Source organism: Phycodurus eques, chromosome 3, assembly GCF_024500275.1.
Source record: "Phycodurus eques isolate BA_2022a chromosome 3, UOR_Pequ_1.1, whole genome shotgun sequence".
Taxonomy (NCBI): Eukaryota; Metazoa; Chordata; class Actinopteri; order Syngnathiformes; family Syngnathidae; genus Phycodurus; species Phycodurus eques.
Genome location: NC_084527.1, coordinates 19,535,892 through 19,556,116, shown reverse-complemented (window position 1 = coordinate 19,556,116; position 20,225 = coordinate 19,535,892). Strand labels below are relative to the sequence as shown.

Sequence of the window (20,225 nt, the reverse complement as noted above, 5' to 3'; positions counted from 1 at the left end):
CAAGTCACTTGTAAGATTTTTTTTAAGCACTAGCAAATTTGCACTAAGTGGTTTTTAATGCCCCCTGGTGGTAATGTTGACTTACTGCTTGTAGTCGTTTGGCAAAATTCGCATTCGGATTGATCCATCCATCCATTTCCTTTACAGCTTCTCCTCACTCGGGTCGCGGGCATGCTGGAGCCCATCCCAGCAATCTTTGGGGCGAAAGGCGGGGTACACCCTGAACCGGTCGCCAGCCAATCGCAGGGCACATAGAAACAAACAACCGTTCGCGCTCACATTCACACCTAAGGGCAATTTAGAGTCATCAATTTATATATACATAATTTAATTACTGTAAAATGTCAATCAAATACTGTACTTAAAATGACAAAAAAAACATTCAAATCTTATATCATAGCTATTTTTAAATTATTGACATTTAATATATCTTTATCATACATTTAAAATAAAAGTGTAAAAGTTAATTAAAATATATTACTGTATTTTTATAGACATTTTTATATTTTTAAAAAAAACATACAGTTTAAATGTAATACTTAAAACTCACTCTTTATATTCGGTGTATATGTAAAGATATGTCTCTGTTATATACAGTATACATTTTGTTAAATGTACATTTAAAAAATTACATAACAGGTAAAATATTCATCCTTAAATCTTATATTTACACATAATGTAGAGTAATATATTGTTTTAAAGCAATTTCCCTCAAAATGTATACATTTATGTAAATAAGTACATCATTTAAAATAAAAAGTAAACAGAGAGAAGTACAAAAACCTTTCAATTCACATTACTTATTTTGAGTGTCAACATGCCACTTAACTTTATGCAACACACAAACTAAACATATGTATAAATATTGTGGCTTTAAAATGTTTACTGTTCAAATGCACAACTGAGATAATGTGGTTGCACAAGTGTCCACACCCTCTTTAAATCCGACGAGTCTATGTTCAGAATGAACCAATCACATTCAAGCTCATGTTGAATTCAAATAATCACACACCGGCCATTTATATCCTCTACGTTCCAATTTGACACAGTAACATAAGAGTTTCCAAGCCAACATTTACCGGGCTAACAAACAAACAAGAGTCATTGAGGAATGGAACTGCAGAAATCTTTGATCATGTACTACAGTATCATGGAGGATGAACTGTGTAGATATTATTTTGTGGTCCAGGACAAACTGCTTGGCACAGAGACAAAGTGCTCACTCCAGACTCCACATTGGGATGACGCAATACCGTACATGCAAATACTGCTAACGAAGGCACCGTGTGCATACTTTTGTGCATTTCATTTACATTCAGTGCCGAAATAAGAAAAAAAAAAAGAGTACACACACACATTTTGTACCATCAATAACAACATAGTGCAACTTTTTTTTTTTTTTTTTTTTCTAACATCTTAATTCAAATGAACACAAAATTCACAACGAGCATCTTATGCTCAGTGTTGCAGAGTTTGCTGATGTCACTCACTTGGACCAATCATGGTCAATCCAGTTTACACCCCTGACAAATAAACAAAGAAACAATCAATATGGATGTGTAACTTCAGGGCCCAAACATTTTTAACAGCAAACATGTTATGACCAGTTCAAGGAGCTATGCGGTATCGTGACCGAATATAGAATGTTCATTCACAATTGGTTGTATTTAAAAGAATAATACAGTAGACCAGCGCTCTTAGCAAAACTATGTGAATAGAGGGCGTCGCTCCAAAATAAAAAATAAAAAAACAAACGTGACTAAGCGGTGTTCCGCGAATAATGGCGGCTATGTTCCCACAGAAATCTGATACGAGGTGAATTTGCGAATGCCGAACACTGAATACGCGAGGGTCAATGTCAGTGACGTTAAGCTTAATGAGCGCCTATGGAGAGGAAAACGAACTTCCATAAAATTCAACATATTGCGGCGATCGTTCTTATAGTTTCAGAGGTAGACTTGGGCATGAGGAGAGATGTCCACATACATTTTGATGACGATTAGTTGCAGTTTTCACACGTTAAGCTTTTTACATTAAGCATTTTCGACTGCCTACACAGGGACACAAACGTTCGGTTAAAAAAAAAACAGCATATGGATCGCAGCGAATCGATGGTGCGCATTTTACATAGGTATTGCATAGGGGTTGCCTGATTTGGGGGATCGGGGTTCGCCTGTGTGGAGTTTGCATGTTCTCCCCGTGCCTGGGTGGGTTTTCTCCGGGCGGTCCGGTTTCCTCCCACATCCCCCCAAAAAACATGCATGCTAGGTTCATTGAAGACTCTAAATTGCCCGTAGGTGTGAATGTGAGTGCGAATGGTTGTTTGTTTCTATGCGCCCTGCGATTGGCTGACGACCGGTTCAGGGTGTAACCGCCCGACGATAGCTGGGATAGGCTCCACCACGCCCACAACCCTAATGAGGATAAGCGGTAAAGAAAATGGATGGCTGGATGATATATATATATATATATATATATATATATATATATATATAAATTCACCATAAACCATAAAATTCACCATAAAAATAAATATTTTAAAATTGAAAAACTAATATTTTTAAGCTACACTAAACTACACTAGCGATAACCATGAAAGCTTGCTGCGGGTTGACGTGAATGTAATTGCTTTAGATGAAGATGTGACTTGTTCTTCTTGTTCAGATGTGTTCGCACTGGTCGAGCGCGGTGAGGTCGGGCGCAGTGCCCATGAACATGCTGCGTCCCCTCTCCAGCCGACTCTTCTTGTCGGTGAGACGGAACGCTTCCATGAACTCGTCGATGTCGATGGCGCCGTCGTGGTTGCTGTCGATGGCCACTGCCAGCTCCGAGATGGCCTCGTCGGTGATCTCCATCTTCAGGTAGACGCTCAGCAGCTTCCACGTCTGATGGAAGTCCGTTGGCGAGATGAAGCCTGAACGCCGCACCGCAAAAAAAAAAAAAAAAAAAAAGCTAAATAAATAAAAAAGGCAGCACGGTGAGCGACTGGTTAGCACATCTGCCTCACAGTTCTGAGGTGCGGGGTTCAATCCCCGGCCCCGCCTGTGTGGAGTTTGCATGTTCTCCCCGTGCCTGCGTGGCTTTTCTCCGGGCACTCCGGTTTCCTCCCACATCCCAAAAACATGCATGCTAGGTTACTTGAAGACTCTAAATTGCCCGTAGGTGTGAATGCGAGTGCGGATGTTTGTTTGTTTCTTTGTATGTGCCCTGCGATCGACTGGCGACCAGTTCAGGGTGGACCCCGCCACTCGCCCGAAGATGGCTGGGATAGGCTCCAGCACGACCCTAGTGAGGATAAGCGGAACGGAAAATAGATGGACGGAGGGAGAATAATAATAATCTCTTTTCAAGCTGAGTCAAAGCACACCGTCGTGTAAAACGGGTTTCGCACCGAGATCCTCCAAAATTGACCCATTCGAGCCCAAGATATTACTTTGTCGGTCAGCAACCGTTGCTTTCGACACAACTAGGATGGGAAAAGTGAGTGTCAACGACCCACCTATCTACCTACCTACAGTATCTACAGTACGTACCCATCTAAGAGTATCTACCTCCCAACCTTTCTACCAAGCCAACCTCCCTACCAAGAAGCAAGTACCTTCCCACATGGCTAGCTAATTACCCTTCTACCAACCCATTTGCCCCACTTTAACTTGCATGAACTTAAGTGACATCCCATTCTTTATCCACGGGGTTAACGATGATGTCGGTCCACCCTTTGCAGCTATAACAGCTTAAACTCTTTTTGGAAGAAAAGTCTGTTAATAGGGAAGTTTCTGAGCATTCTTCCAGAAGTCTATTTGTGAGGTCACACACTGATGTTGGACGAGAAGGCTTGGCCCTCAGTCTCCGCTCTCATTCATCCCAAAGGTGTTCTATCAGGTTGGTGTCAGGCCAGTCGAGTTCATCTACCCCAAACGCTCTCATTCATGTCTTTATGGACCTTGCTTTGTGAACTGGTGCACGGCCATGTCAGAAATTGAAGAACTGTTCCCATGAAGTTAAGAGAATCCAAAATATACAATTCATTGCTCCCAACTCTGTGGGAACAGTTTGGGGATTACTGTTCCAACATGAAATAAATATGTACAAACACACCATTCTCAGTACATTTCTTTAAAGACTCTTAACTGATAGATAGGTAGTTTTTTGATGGAAATGGCTGCCGACAACAGTTTTCCCCCCCCCCCCAGGCAAATACGTTCAATACGGTGTTTCTGAAAGGACAAAAAAGGCCGCAGGGGGGAAAAAATGTGTTGCGTCTCTGTGGAGGAAGTGAAGAGCAGTAGATCAGTGGGTTAATCTCTCGTTTTAATCGGGAGGATTCCAGACGACGTCACGGGCAGATTAGCGCGTCACACGTTGGTAAACAACAATCATATGATGATGTCATCACACGTGATGTGTGCCTGTATGTGTGTTTTTTGCTCTTATTAATCAACCAATGAATAACCAATTATTTAATAAAACAGAGGAAGATAGTGAAATGTACTGTGCATGTAATGTAGTTCATTTTAATAATCCATCCATCCATTTTCCATACCGCTTACCCTCGCTAGGGTTGTGGGGCGTGCTGGAGCCTATCCCAGCTAACTCCGGGCGAGAGGCGGGGCACACCCTGAACTGGTCGCCAGTCAAACCCAGGGTGCATAGAAACAAACAACCATTCGCACACACATTCACACCTACGGGCATTTTAGAGTCAGTTCAATTAACCTAGCATGCGTGTTTTCGGAATGTGGGAGGAAACCGGAGTGCCCGGAGAAAACCCACGCAGGCACGGGGAGAACATGCAGACTCCACAGAGGCGAGGCCGGGATTTGAACCCTGGTCTCCAGAACTGGGAGCCAGATGTGCTAACCAGTCCCCACCATGCCGCCACATTTTAATAATAATGTAATAAAAAAATTACTTATCATGTTTTAATTATTCATACATAATTTAACTATAGGCAGCACGGTGAGCGACTGGTTAGCACATCTGCCTCACAGTTCTGAGGACCCGGGTTCAAATCCCGGCCCCGCCTGTGTGGAGTTTGGATGTTCTCCCCGTGCCTGCGTGGGTTTTCTCCGGGCACTCCGGTTTCCTCCCATATCCCAAAAACATGCATGGTAGGTTAATTCATGACTCTACATTTCCCGTAGGTGTGAATGGTTGTTTGTTCCTATGTGCCCTGCGATTGGCTGGCAACCAGTTCAGGGTGTACCCCGCCTCCTGCCCGATGACAGCTGGGATTGGCTCCAGCGCACCCGCGACCCGAGTGAGGAGAAGCGGCTCAGAAGATGGATGGATGGAGGGATAATTGAACTATAATTAACGCCACCATAATTTTGGTTTATTATTTGTAATGTGATTATAATGAATTAACCAGTCATTTAATATAATAACAAGTAGTTAAAACGTGTATGTAAATTGTTTTCTTTTTCTTACAAAAGAACAATTCACTCATTTTTTTAAATGTAGATATTTACAGTCAATTTCAGTCTTATTCAGTTTTGGATTTAATTTTTAAAAATGAATTCTGTTATAATTTCTCAACCAATTATCTAATAAAATAAATTACAAATGTTAAATGTATATGCAATTGTTTTATTTTACTAACAAAATAATCATTCTTATTTTTAGATTTAAATAATTTATTTATAATTCAACAACCAACAAAATAAAAGTGCTGTTCTATCAAATGTATTTATTTTTAGTAACCTTTTTTGCGAGAGAATTTGGGTGGAAAATGCCCAGAATGTCCTTTTTCACGTTATTGTAGTTGGTCTTTTTCAGCTGGCAGTTGAGAGAGGACGGATTTCTCATTAATATGCAACGTATGCTTTATATATTGTAATCGCCTGGCTTGGCGGTTGGGTCGCTCACTCAAAACCCAGAAATGCACTTGCAGCAGTGTGTGAAAGTGTATGTTTACGAAGCCATCCTCCGTGACATGGGCCCGAACACAGCGCAATTCTGCTTCCGCAATTTCTCAGCCCAAAAACTGAATCCATTTATATTCATCGATTCCTCTGAGTTTGGCAGATGATGCAACGTTTTGCACAATGACGCAGCCGCGTTGTATTAGGGCGTATTTCACCTGAATTATCCGTGTCGATGATCCTGAAGATGGTCTCCAGAGTGGAGCGATGGCGGTACAAGGTTTCAAGCAGACACTGGTCAATATGCTGCAAGAGGAAATACACCACTGTGACATCATAACAACCAAAGAAAGCAATTTCTGTCGAAATTGCACGTGAACGCTGATGAGCTGAAATGCTGCATAATGAATTGAATTGTTTAAGACCTCAAGTTGGAATGGTTTGAATTGTTCAAGAAATGGGGATGGAGGAGGTAAATATGTAGGAATTAAGGAGTAGAAGAAGTAGAAAGTGGACCAAAAAAATTAATAGTAATGAAGATTTTGGGGGCACAATAACAAGCACTTGAGCTCTGACGCAATAATAAGCCACCATAGTGTAGTGTAGTGTGCATGTCGGCCGTTACATCAGCGTTGGCGCCTTTGATGGCGAGCTCGTTGAACCACTGCTGGTAGTCGATGAGGCCCTCGCCGCTCCTGCCGCTGACCAGCCGAGAGCGCAGCATCCTCCAGGGAAGGCCGAGGCGCATCGCGCTCTCGACCGCCGACGCCCAGTCCGTCGCGGACACCGTACCTGGCCAGCGCGACCACAAAGCGGACGTTCTACCTTGGCTCACTCACACCGTCACCGCAAAGCAGACTCCGACTTACGCGTCTACCTTCCTACTGCCCACGTATCTACCTACTTACTTAGCTGTATATTGACCTACCTACGTACAGCGCCTCTCTACCTACCAGTCAAAAAAATCATGTTCACCTACCCACCTACACCATCTAGCGAATTGAAAAGTGAGACTATTCAGTGTGAATACTGCAATGTGTGACGTGTCCGTCGGTCGGAGACAATGTTGCTTGACACCTAAACTTTGACCTCCATTCAAATGGTATAAGCTCTCTGTCAAACTGTCAACATTTCCCGGGATGTATTGTCGTCTTGTGATTCTCTGTCCGAAGTACAAAAGGTTCAGCACACATGACTTGGCAGGCCGCTGCTGTGCTCTATTGTCCTACCGGGAAGGAGGTGTGGGGGCGGGCACACCTGAGAAGTAAAACCTTATCCTTTGAGCAGTTTGCTTGGCGAGACTCACCCGTGTTGTCGCGATCGAAACTTTTAAAGGCACTAATGAGGTCCGACTTGTGGGAAAACAGCTGCTCCCGAAGGACCTTGAGGGCCGAGCGCTCTGTTTGACCCAAGCTGCACACAACAAAAAAATAACCTTCAAATGGAAAGCAATGCATCGCAAAGGGCAAAATACTACAGGATAGAGTTAAATTCCAAAGTCCAAATATGACTTTCTTCCCTTGTTAAACTCGGACATTCATATTATAATATTACGACTTAATCTTGGAAAATACAGCATTATTCACATGAGATTACAAGATTTTATCCTGACAAAACACATTTGTTCTTGTAAGTCAGCGCTCACCAAACTTGGAGACCCCACGGGCCTACTCCAAAAATAGCTCACCGGTGATGGGACATTATGGTTTACCAGGAATGTTATCGAAGTGATCATTCGTAACACACATTCGTAACAACAATTTGATGTTGTGTGTTGGTATTTCTTTCTTTCTTACCTCATTAAAATGTCATTGGTAGCCCGTCGCATTAATCAGTAATCAAGAAGTACAGTAGCTTTCAGTTTGTAAAACAGTCAACGCTGTTGTGAAGATTACAACTTTTGTTCTTGAAAATTACAACTACAATTTTAGATCTAAAAATATGATTTTTTTTTTATCATACTATTACCACTTTATCTTGGAACAATATGACTGCATTCATGTAAGATTACGAATTTCTATCCTGACAAAACTCGTCTTTGTTGTTGTAATGATGATGACTTTTTTTCTGGAAAAAAGTTTGACTTCATTTTCATAAGATTACGCCTTTTTACCATAACAAATTAAGTATCTTTTCTTGGAAAGATTATTCTTTTTCTTCTTGAAAAAAATATGACTTTATTCGCACATGACTTTTTTATTTCTCAAAAAAAAAAATTCATTTGTCATCATACGACTTTACCATGGAAAAATATGACATTCATATAATAATATTTCATCTTGAAAAAACACGTCTTTGTTGTGGTACATTTAACTGCTTTTGTTTTTACTTTACAATTTCTAAAGAACTTTTTTTTTCTCAAAAACAATATACATTTGTTATCATACTATTACCATTTCATCGAGGAAAAATACAACTTTTTATCCCCCCAACATCTTTGTTGTTGTAAAAATTCTAACATTTTCTTGGAGAAATATGACTGTATTGTCATTAGATTGCGATTTTTTAATCCTGACATAATGTCTTTGTTCTTGTAAAGATTCCAACTTTTTTCTTGGAAAAATACAAGTTTACTCATAACACAACTTCTTTTAAAAAAAAAAATACAAATGTTGTTATCATATTACAACTTCCATCCATTCCTCCATTCATTTTTCTGAACCACTTCTCCTCACTAGTGTCACAGGCGTGCTGGCGCCTATCCCGGCTGACTTCGGGCGAGAGGCGGGGTACACCCTGAACTGGTTGCCAGCCAATCGCAGGGCACATAGAAACAAACAACCATTCGCACTCACATTCACACCTACGGACAATTTAGAGTCTTCAATTAACCTATCAGGCATGTTTGGTTTTTTTTTTGGGGGGGGGATAAAATGTATTCTCATAAAATAATGGTTATGACTATATATTTTGTAAAAAAAATACTACAAAATAGAAATGACAAAAAAATTCAGGAAAAACTATTTTAAAAAATTTCTAACATTACACATTTTTCTTTCTTTCAACTTTTGAATTGCTACGGCATTTAGTGGTACCCATTGTAGTTATGTTTATTTGGGGCTGGACCCAAAGAGTTTCAGAACCCCTGGTTTTAAGAGTGACTCGGTACCTTTGTCGGGAGGTCAGTTCTCTGGTCATGCTGCTGGCCTGGTACTGAACCACATAAGGCACGAGGTTGGGTCCCAGCTTCACGTATGCGCCTCGGTTGCTCCCCACGTCATAATAATTGGAGGCCGAGAAGAGCGTGAGGACCTTGGGTCAAACGACAGAAGCTTGTCACTTTTGCAGTATTTTCCTCTAACCTAATCTAGAGGCGGGACCGGGGCCATCAGTGGTACTTATCCGACTGAAATAATTTTACATTTAATAATCAGCATTTCTATGGTCCATGTTCTATGGTTAATTGTCAGTCAAGTCTATGGTCTATGGTCAAGTTCAATGATGAGTCTGTGGTCACTACATCGAGATCAGTTCAGGATCAATATTTATCTAATAACATGAAAAATACGTTAAAAAGTTGATCAAATACTTCATACTCAGCAGGGAAGCTGATTATTCAAAACACACATATGTGCAGATCACTACAGACATGTTTTGCTCTGACAAGCCAATCAAAAGACGTAAAAATGGTGGCGTTATTGATGGCCGGCTGGATGGCCCCTGTGAAGTGAATTTGTAATGTAATTGGTTAAAGAAACTGTCCCATTACAAGGGGCCACCACTACTGATTGTGAAGGCCCTGGGCAGATTCACATGGAGACTGAAATCTGAAATCGGAGCGAAAAAGAACAAATAAAAAAAGATCAAACCACATACTGTATCGAACCAAAACTCTCCACATACACAAATTGGAGTCAGTGCAGCCAAGAGAAATTGTCTAAAATGAAAATAGTAGACTGTTGGGACAAAATACGATAATTTCATGGAACAAATATTAGAAGTTAGGTCGAAAATATAGGTCAGTGCTTCTGATACTGGTTAGGCCAACAGAGAAGGCCTTGCTGGACCTGCCCGCCCACCACTATCCAAATCCCAGGACAAGATGGGGCCTGAGTCAGCGGTCACCTTGCGTTTGTGGCAGAACTCGTAGCCGTCCTGTTTGCACTCGTGCGAGCGTACGATGAGCTGCAGGTTGTGCTTGCTCAGGAAGTCCTCGGTGACGTCGGGGCCCCAGTAGCATCCGCCGCCCCTCAGCTCGTTGGGTATGCAGCCGTCCTGTGACATGGGGTCGCTCCACAGCAAGTCCAGGATCTGACAAAACAGCACGAGAGTAAGTTAAACCGACTGTCTTCCTTCATTTGGACGTTTTTGGTGAGTGTGACTGGTGGCCTCTCTCCACGAACCCTGAGTTTGGCTGGCAATCAGTCCGGGCTTTACCCAAAAGTCAGCAAGGATAGACGCCAATTTACCCGTTGCCCTGAACAGGATAAGCGTTACAGAATGGATGGATGAATCTCAATCTACCGACCAACCTACCTATAAACCCTCGTACCTACAGTATCTCCCTAGTTAGCTACCCACCTACCTGTGTACCTTCCTACCTACTTAGGCATCAACCTACCATCTACCTCCCTATCTAGATACCTAAGGAACTACCCATCAATCTAACTACCTACCTACCTCGCCAACCTACCATCTACCGAATTACATAGATACTTAACTACCAACTATCTACCTACCTACCCAAATACCTATTGGTCATGGGTAGAAAAGTAGGTAGATAGTAAGGAAGTAAAGTAGACGGATCGGTAGGGAGGTAGGTTGATGATAGATAGATTGATCGATACTGTAGCTAGCTAGGTAGGCAGTTAGATAGGATGATAGAAAGGCGGGTAGAGAGATATGGGCAATTTAGAGTACATGTACAAGGAAACCTGAGTACCAGAAGAAACCCAGGGTGGAGAGTCAAACCAAGAACCACGTGACTGTGAGCCAGACGTCCTTTCCACATGTTGCACATTCAAACAAAGAAAAACTCAGATGGTTATGTTCTTGCTGACTTTTGTCTCTGACCAGCATCAGCGTGACTGTGCGTGCCTGCCTGAAACTGAACCAGATCAGACGGCGCACTTCTACAGCTGCGACTTAAGGTGATGACGGGGAGCTGGAAAAGAAGATTGAGGCTGGGGGGGATTAATGACGCGTGGATTAGCGTATTTGAAAGCTAAGGTGTACGGGCAAGCGCCGTTAATCCTTAGTGTTGATTACCGACTGCGAGGGCGCTTTAGGCGCAAAGGTTTTGGCCTCTGACCCCATGACGTTGTTGTGACAGCTTGGGGATGATGTCTATGGTCTATAGTCAAGACTAAAGCCTATGGAAAGCGCTGATGTGTGTGTCCAAGAAAGAAACTTTTAGGCACGGATCCATAGGAAAATGCGTTTTAAAACGATCGCTTCCCACTCACCTGCTTCCACTCTTCTTTGGCGTTGTCACTAGCGACCGAGTCGAAGGACGCCTGGCCTTCTTTCTCCGCGCCAAAGCTCCCCAAATGTACCAGTGCGGCTCTCTGCTGGCAGAACTTCAGCTCATCCTCCACATTGACCTTGATCCGATAGGAAAAGTCCTGCAGGGAGCGGTTGAGGAAGCTGTCGCGGCTGCCCAATGATTTAGGACACGTGAGGGAAGCCCGTCGCTTGAGGAGCCTGTGATTGGCCCAGTCATCGTCCACGTCGGAGTCGATGGACGTGCCCGTGGAGCTCTGGTACTTCTTCTTCTTGGGGGGCCTCAGCGCTGAAACGTACTGGACAAAAACACGGCAGGAGTAGTTCAGAAATTTCTTTGCTATCTAAAATGAGGATCTGTTGCTCACTCACAGTGTGTCGGTCCACTTTAGCCAACACACCCAGATCCGTGGAATCCGAGATGCCGCCGTGCAGGACCAGGACTTTCTGGTCGATCACCGTCGCCAGTGGCAACCAGCTAAAGATTTTCTGGAGCAGCTTTAGGATCCGTTTGCCGTGCATCTGCAGAAAAGTGAACAACTTCATCCACTAGTTCTTCTCATTTGTACTTTTTAACAACCCGTCATTTGTATTACAGGTGTCATAATTAATGGATTAATTAACAACTACGCTCATCAAATTCATCGACAACTATTTTGATAATCAATGAATCATTTAGAGCCACTGCTTAAGTAAAAATTGTCCAAATCTTCTGATTTCAGCCTATCGAGAGAAAATGTTCTCTGACATCTGTAGTCTTTCATGAAAGCAGACTGGTTATCTTTTGTGTTGAATCATATATATATATATATATATATATGAAACTTGTAGCCCTTCACATTAATTAGTATCCAAGAAATAACTCAGTTTCAAAAAGGTTGCCGAGTACAAAATCACTCCCTTTTGTGTGTAACATGAAAGTAATCGCGTGGTAAACGGCTAAACCAAGCTGGGGTCCGAGCTCCTAATGTCACTCACGAGGCCGCGCCCCTTAAAGGCACATGTGAACAGTCTTTGTGACTTTTGGCTTAATTACACTCTATTAAAGGGCCCGTATTTTGTCTATTTAATGTAGATCACCATAGAGTGATCTACATTAACACGGACTTTGTATAAAAGTGTCAAATTTCATTTTAAAAAAACAACAACAACATGGTTGTGTCCAGAAAAGGCCCCTCTGACAGCTACTTGTGTTTGACCCAGTTTTGTATCCACTTTGACCATACTTGGCCATGACCACCCCCTTTCTTCTGATTGGTTGCCTCCGTGTAGAAATATGACATCCCAAATACTCGAAAAAAATGGGTTTGGCAAAATAAGGGACCTTTAAACTCTTGTATTTCTTTAAATTCTCTTTAATTATGTCTTATTGCGTTTTTACATTTATATTTTATGATAAATTGCTATACCTCTTTATTAAAAACGTAACAAAAACGTTTTTTGGGGGGGCAAGAACGCATTCATTGTATTCAACTTTATTTCAATTGTATTACCAATGTATTTTGAAATGAGTTCATTTATATGTTTTTACATTACGTAATACAAATCAAAATCAAATGAATGACTATATTCTCTTCATTTTATCCCCCCGGAAAATGAGACATTGTTTCGACCCGGGCTGATTCATCAGAGGCCGCCACCAAGTCAAATGTCCCGCAGGCATTCAAATGAATTTTTTTTTTTTTTTGAAATCCTCTTAAGTAGCGAGGAGGAGCAACAGTGGCATCCATGTGTTGCTCACAAATAGAGGGGACAACAAAGGAGGGAACCTACCTTGTATTTCGTCAGCACTTCCTTAGTGAAGCCATACCTGCAACAGTCACACAAACAACAAAATACTTTGTTTCCTATATTTCTCACATGGCCTTGGCCGGAGGCGGGTTTGGTACCGCAGGTTGATGATGTGGTCCTCGTGGTTGCCTCGGTTCAGGTGCACCTCGGTGGGATAGACGAGCAGGAAGGCGAAGAGGACGAGGAGTATCTCGATGGAGTCCTTACCTCGGTCCACGAAGTCGCCGTTGAATACGTAGGGCTTCTCCAAGGATGGCGTTCCGTTCTGTTAGAAAAATGTAATTACTATCATTACATGGTTTTGTGTCGGAGTTTAGAAAACACATCTGCCCAGAACAAGACACATTTTGGAGTTTAAGTCGGAATCCGTTGACAGATGGAGACACCATTAGGTGACACTTATTGTTCTGTCCATCATTTCGATATTGATTTTAATTATTACTATAACAATTGTTGTTGCGTTTCAGGTGAGAACAGTATTAACGTACATGTGAAGAAACGTCTGGTCTTCGATTAAGTTGCAATCTGATGACAAATGAGGACGCTGTTACGTTTTTGTGCCGGAGCTGAGAAATGTCGCAGCGCACTTGTGCAGAATGAAACACACATTTCATCCTTTGATTAAGTGAGAATCCACTGACAAATACGGAAGCTATTTGGTACCAATAGTTATTATGCCCATGATTTCACCTTTGACTTTAAATATTATCATTGCAAGTGTTTTGCGTTTCAGCTGAGATAACACAATTGTGTAGAACAAGAAACATTTTGCCCTTGATGACGTGGGAATCCGTTGACAGATGGGGACACTATTACGTGCCAATTATTAATCTGTCCATGATTGTGCCTTTGACTTTAATTATTACCCTATAAATTGTTCTTGTGTTTCAGGTGAGAAAAATAATATCACATTTGTTCAGAATCAGAAACACATTTTATCTTTCTTTTAAGCTGCAATCTGTTGACAAATGGGGACGCATTTATATGCTTTTTGTTGTTGTGGCCGTGATTTTGCGTTTGACTTTAATTATTATTATGATTACAAATGTTTTGTGTTGGAGGTGCTGAGAAAAGTAGTAGCACACATGTCCAGAATAGGACCGATATTTTCTCCTTGATCAAGTTGGGATCCGTTAAGAAATGCGGACACTATTACGTTCCAATAAAACGTAGCATATATTTCCATATTATGAGAGGCTTCTTCTGTGGCGTTATTCAACTTTAGAGATTTATGGCAGACCGTTGGCGCCCCGCCCCAGTCACTTAACAAGTTTACCTTGTAGAAAATCAACAGCAGGTCTTCCAGCTGCCCGTGCAGATCGCCTGTCGACAAGAAAAGAGATCAAATACAACATGTCAACACTGGTGACTCTGCACCAGTCCCACGGTATGTTGTTTATATTGAATACAGAGCAGTGATTCAAAAATGAACACTCACCGCAAATGGTGATTTCTTTGCTGTGGCAGGTGGAGACGCGGCTGATGTTGGGCAACATGCGCAGCAGTTTCCACGTCTCCAGCAGGAGCTGCAGGACGTAACGCGAGTGCAACTGCTGCTGGCAGAGAGACGGCGTTAGCGGGAAGAGACGGGAGGCGGCCAATCGAGTGAGATTTCGACTCAGTGAGCGTGTCAAGGATGAACTCCCGCTGATGGGCTTTGTGCTTTCAAAATACCTATAAAATACCATTAGGTAAACTTTTTGCTGTCTCCTCTCTATTACATGTCTGTCATATTAATATTCGAGAGGGTTAGGTTTTACAGTAAACCCATCTTATTTGCAGTTCACTATTCAAGAATTCACCTATTTGTATTCTTTTTCTCTGGAAACTATTTGCGGTATTTCTAAAAGGCTATGAGCTTCCACAAGGTTACACCAAAACCCTGTCTAATAGGAAAGTAGTAATTAGTCAAGGAAGTATGTTGAAGTGATGCATCTCAACTGAGAGACAAGCGTTGTATGTTGGGGAGGAGTTAAGTTTTGCCTGGGTTGTTATGGAGAGTCTTCATGTATGGACACGCTCACTTAGGGTGCATACTGTTTTTTTTTAAATAAAAAACATCTGTAAGCCATGTACCTTTCATGCTAATCAACCAAGAGGAGCATTTTTGCCATACTTCTCTTTCCTCCCCCCCCCCACCCGCACCCCTCCCAGTGTTATTGAACGCAACACAATAATTTCAAGTTACATAGGAATCAAATGGCAACTAGCACGTACTTTCTTGTTCCTGAAGGCCTCCACTAGGCAGATGGCCTGCTCTGCCGTCAGAGGGAAGCACAGGTGAGGTCCCGAGTAGATCTTGGGTACTTCGATGTTCTTGTAACAGAAGTAACGTTCCCACTCGGGGTCGCGACACACCTCGTTCTCCCGGAAGATGTGCGAGATCAGGTTTCCTGCGAGGTCACATGAATCTGTTTAGAGGGTTCCAGTCTGTGTATCAGCACGGGAGTCCAATCGGCGGCACGTAAAGCTTACTTTCACTGCTCGATGGCGTGAAGTTGTCCATGAGGTAGCCCAGGAAGTTATACAGCTGCAAAAAGAGAAGTTACTTGAAGGCAGTGCCAAATGATTTGGAAAATTTAGGCCCTGAAGTTGGTTTCACGTAACGAAATGAAATTAAGTAAGCATGGCTATCGTGAGTGGACCCACAAAAGTGTCAAAAGACACACGAAGTTTACCATTTTGGTTTGAGGCAGCCATTATAGGGTCATCCTGGACATTTCCAGGATGACCTGGAAATGAAAGACCCTCTTGTCCGGATTTGCATTTTGTCACTGCATATTTGATGACTTGAAATGATGATCAAACTTTAATCCGGTGCTCCGCCTCCATTAACTGAGCGTAGCCAAAAAAGCTTGTCAATTTAGCATTGCCCCTCTGCTTAGGATAGTTGATAGCTTCCAATTTGGGTTCCTTAGGGCAAATTCTCTCGTCGGAGTTCATCAACGTTCAAGGCAAAATGGCTGCTGCAAAGAAAAATGGCAGACTTTCTGTTCAATTTGTTGCATGTGTCCGTGAGGCTTTTTTGTCCATCCTCTATGATAGACTTTTCAACCCAATTTCGTGTCGATTAGGGAAATTAGTGTCCAGGACAATTAGATATTTTTTGATCCCCACCTTGATCTGAGCCTGCTCTCCCGAGTACTCAATGGACTGGAAGATGTGCCAGGTGTACCTCCTTCTCATCTCCATGCGTGCCACATACTGACGGTACCACTGCTGGATCAGCACAGCCGCCCTTATCGCTGCACCACCAAAGCACACCATCAGGAGCCACCTTCAACTTTAATCCCTTAATACCGTACAGTGATTCCCAACCACTGTGCCGTGAGAGATCATCAGGTGTGCCGTAGTCTCACTTAATTGGTCAGAAAGGGATTTCTGTCTTACATATAATCTATTTGTTCATCAATGCAAGGGACGTATAGCGACAGGCAGAACAATCAAATGGCCTTTCACAAGATGGCGGAAGGTACAATTAACCTGTTACCATCCATACCACAGAATAATAACTTTGTGGTCAACTACAACTAAAGAGGCCCACATTTCACAATAAGTCAATTTGTGAGTCCAGTGAGTTGATGTCATCATTTTTTCAGTATAGATGCCTTTTGTGACATTTTGTTTTTTTCTCCAAATGGGTGCCTTGGCTTAGTAAAGGTTGGGAAACACTGCTTTCTTTAATAAAAACTAAGTGAGCAACAGGGCACGGTAAACGACTGGTTAGAGCGTCTGCCTCACAGTTCTGAGGACCGGGGTTCAAATCCCGGCCCTGCCTGTGTGGAGTTTGCATGTTCTCCCCGTGCCTGCGTGGGTTTTCTCCGGGCACTCCGGTTTCCTCCCACATCCCCAAAACACGCATGGTACGTTAATTGACAACTCTAAATTGCCCGTAGGTGTGAATGTGAGTGCAAATGGTTGTTTCTTTTTTAGATAAATAAAATTGTTTGCTCATTTATTAAAAAAGAAAAACTGAAATTTCACACAGCCACAAATGAGAATCATGAGGTCAAAGGAACTGCCTGAAGAGCTCAGAGACAGAATTGTGGCAAGGCACAGATCTGGCCAAGGTTATTAAAAAAAATCTGTTACACTTAAGGTTCCTAAGATGAGAGTGGCCTCCATAGTCCTTAAATGGACGACGTTTGGGACGACCGGAACCCTCCCTAGAGCTGGCCGTCCGGCCAAACTGAGCAATCGGGGGAGAAGAGCCTTGGTGAGAGAGGTAAAGAAGAACCCAAAGATCATTGTGGCTGAGCTCCAGAGATGCAGTCGGGACATGGGAGAAAAGTTCTGGAAAGTCAACCATCACTGCAGCCCTCCACCAGTCGGGGCTTTATGGCAGAGTGGCCCGACGGAAGCCTCTCCTCAGTGCAAGACACATGAACGCCAGCATGGAGTTTGCTAAAAAAGAAAAAATGCCTGAAGAACTCCAAGACGGTGAGAAATAAGATTCTCTGGTCTGATGAGACCAAGATAGAACTTGTTGGCCTTAATTCTAAGCGGTATGTGTGGAGAAAACCATCCCCAAATCCAGGTGTGAAAAACTTGTTGCATCATTCCTAAACAAAGACTCATGGCTGTATTATCTCAAAAGGGTGCTTCTACTAAATACTGAGCAAACGGTCTGAATACTCATGGCTGTGTGATATTTCAGGTTTTCTTTTTTAATAAAGCTGCAGAATTACAACAATTATGTTTTTTTCTGTCAGTATGGGGTGCTGTGTGTATATTAACGAGGGGAAAAAATAACTTAAATTAATTTAGGAAATGGCTACAATATAACAAAGAGTGAAAAAATTAAGGGGGTCTGAATACTTTCCATACCCACTGTGTATTTTCATTACATTAATTACAATTGTATTGAATTTAAACTAATTAAATAAATCAGGAAGATATAATTTAACCCAAAAAAATGTTTATTGCTCTTATTCTTTTTTATTTATTTCATAAAACTGGAAAATATGGATACATTTTGAAATATAAATTTATTAACAATAGAATACTCACAAAACGTTTCCTATTTATTTAAATCTAATTATGTTTGAATGAACTCCATAGATGCATTACAATGGTAATTTAAACTCTTAATTAATATATATATTTTTAATAGACACAATGAATAAATGAATAACATTCATCCATCCATCCATTTTCCATACCGCTTTATCCTCACAAGGGTCGTAGGCGTGCTGGAGCCTATCCCAGCTATCTCCGGGCGAGAGGCGGGCTGCACCCTGAACAGGTCGCCAGCCAATCGCAGGGCACATACAAACAAACAACCATTCCAGTCTTCAGTCAACCTACCTCGCATGTTTTTGGGATGTGGGAGGAAACCGGAGTGCCCGGAGAAAACCCACCCAGGCATGGGGAGAACATGCAAACTCCACACAGGCGGGGCCGGGATTTGAACCCTGGTCCTCAGAACTGTGAGGCGGATGTGCTAACCACCGTTCCGCCAATTAATAACATATAATAAAAAAAGGGTAATTATATTCATCAAATCAGAACATTATAATTTGATCAAAAGATAACTTTTTAAAATAAATTGCATTGCATTTTAACAACGTGTACTTTTTAAAAATTGGCTTCCGTTTGGTAAAAATCAAAAAATCAATCAACATTTCCCCTATAAAAGTAGTAGGTTTTTTCCCTGGGTTTTCACTTCAGCTGTATTGTAATAAAAGAGACTCGGACATAATTATGGAAAAATTCATTAAAGCAAGGCTACAACAACAACAACAATAACTCAAATGCATCTCGTCCAACTAATAAACACAAAACAAAGAACAGGCAACGGCTTACATGTGACGCCTGCAAAGAGCAGAGCAGAAAGAAAGAAGAAAAGAAAACTTTCATGAGTGACTGAGTGAAGGTCCCTAATAGTTCAGTGGTGCATCTTCACAAGCTTACTTTTTACCGGGTGTTTTTGGAACTGGTTGGACTTGGTGACGCCACATCCCATGACTGTTCCTGCAACGACGACGACACAAAAAAAGAAACCCCATCAAAAACACTCGAAACAAGAGTTGTATTTCTGGATTATTCCTTGCAGGAAAGAGAAGAAAATGGTCAGAGGCACGGGCCACTAAACTTTGATCTGCCTTGTGATCACAAAAATACAGTTATTTGAAAACTGGAAACTATCGTGGAGAGTGAGGCACATGCTGCTTCACAAGGACATGATTATTGGATCACATGTGGCAGCCCCAAGTGAACATGGAAGACAATACGGCAGATCAATATGATACATGCAAAATGGACAAAAGCACTGAGACAGTGAAACGTGGGGAAAATAAGACTTTGTCCAAGAAGATGGAATAGTCCATTGCACGAGAAGAAGGGGCTTTCTTCTTCCGCACCAAATGTATCCAAACAAACCTTTGGGATCTTGTTATGTGCACTGGTAACAGCAAAGGGCCTTCCATTAAACTGTTCCCTTAAGTTGGAAACATGTTGTCCAAGATCAAGAATTATGAACAAAGGGTTCTTATATATTTATGATTACATACAGTGATGCCTTGACTTTGTATTCCTTTTATTCATTCTCTGACCACGCTCGAAATTCCACTCCCAAATATCAATATCAAGTATCTCAAATTACTTTTCCCCTATAGAAATGGATGTAAATTATATATATATATATATATATATATATATATATATATATATATATATATATATATATATATATATATATATAAAGGTTTGTGCATCATGATCTCATGCATTAATTAAATGGCATTGTGTCTGATGTGTGCGCCTTGGCCACCAGGGGGAAGCATAATGTATAGACACAGTCCATGTTGATTTGATTATGAAACAGAAGACCATCAGAACTAAGGTGCAGTAATATTAGTCATTATCAGAGAGGATAAAGACTATATGCCTTATATGTCTGCATGTGTTGATGCTATTTATAAATGGTTTAAAGGTTTATAAGTACTGCAACATTGATATTAGTTTCATTAGCCCGTCCATGGTGGTTTGCATTGTGTGTTAGCATTCAGCTAGCGGACCAAGGCAAAGTCATGTATTTTGGTTAAATACACAATGTGTGTCATTCTCTTTGTTTTATGTTTGGTTTGACAGTAAAGTTCAACTGGGAATGTCAATAAACAGCTCGAA

General features: G+C 41.7%; 1 protein-coding gene across 2 annotated transcripts in view; it reads right to left on the bottom strand.

Annotated features, from left to right (window-relative positions):
- Positions 1-647: 647 nt before the first annotated feature.
- Positions 648-20,225, bottom strand: part of ppef2a (protein phosphatase with EF-hand domain 2a) — a 22,102-nt gene continuing 2,524 nt past the window's right edge. Inside the window, exons 2-17 of one of the 2 annotated variants that reach the window (XM_061672373.1) lie at positions 19,011-19,070; positions 16,215-16,342; positions 15,573-15,627; positions 15,315-15,490; positions 14,536-14,650; positions 14,374-14,420; positions 13,196-13,362; positions 13,080-13,116; positions 11,679-11,828; positions 11,270-11,605; positions 9,930-10,115; positions 8,974-9,116; positions 7,171-7,277; positions 6,490-6,656; positions 6,083-6,170; positions 648-2,914 (exon numbers count right to left, since the gene is read on the bottom strand). In XM_061672373.1, coding sequence (XP_061528357.1) covers positions 2,661-2,914; positions 6,083-6,170; positions 6,490-6,656; positions 7,171-7,277; positions 8,974-9,116; positions 9,930-10,115; positions 11,270-11,605; positions 11,679-11,828; positions 13,080-13,116; positions 13,196-13,362; positions 14,374-14,420; positions 14,536-14,650; positions 15,315-15,490; positions 15,573-15,627; positions 16,215-16,342; positions 19,011-19,062 — 2,208 coding nt within the window. In that variant the 5' untranslated portion in view covers positions 19,063-19,070 and the 3' untranslated portion in view covers positions 648-2,660. Of the gene's footprint in view, positions 2,915-6,082; positions 6,171-6,489; positions 6,657-7,170; positions 7,278-8,973; positions 9,117-9,929; positions 10,116-11,269; positions 11,606-11,678; positions 11,829-13,079; positions 13,117-13,195; positions 13,363-14,373; positions 14,421-14,535; positions 14,651-15,314; positions 15,491-15,572; positions 15,628-16,214; positions 16,832-19,010; positions 19,071-20,225 lie in introns of those variants that run through there. The other variant, XM_061672372.1, reaches the window with a different exon arrangement.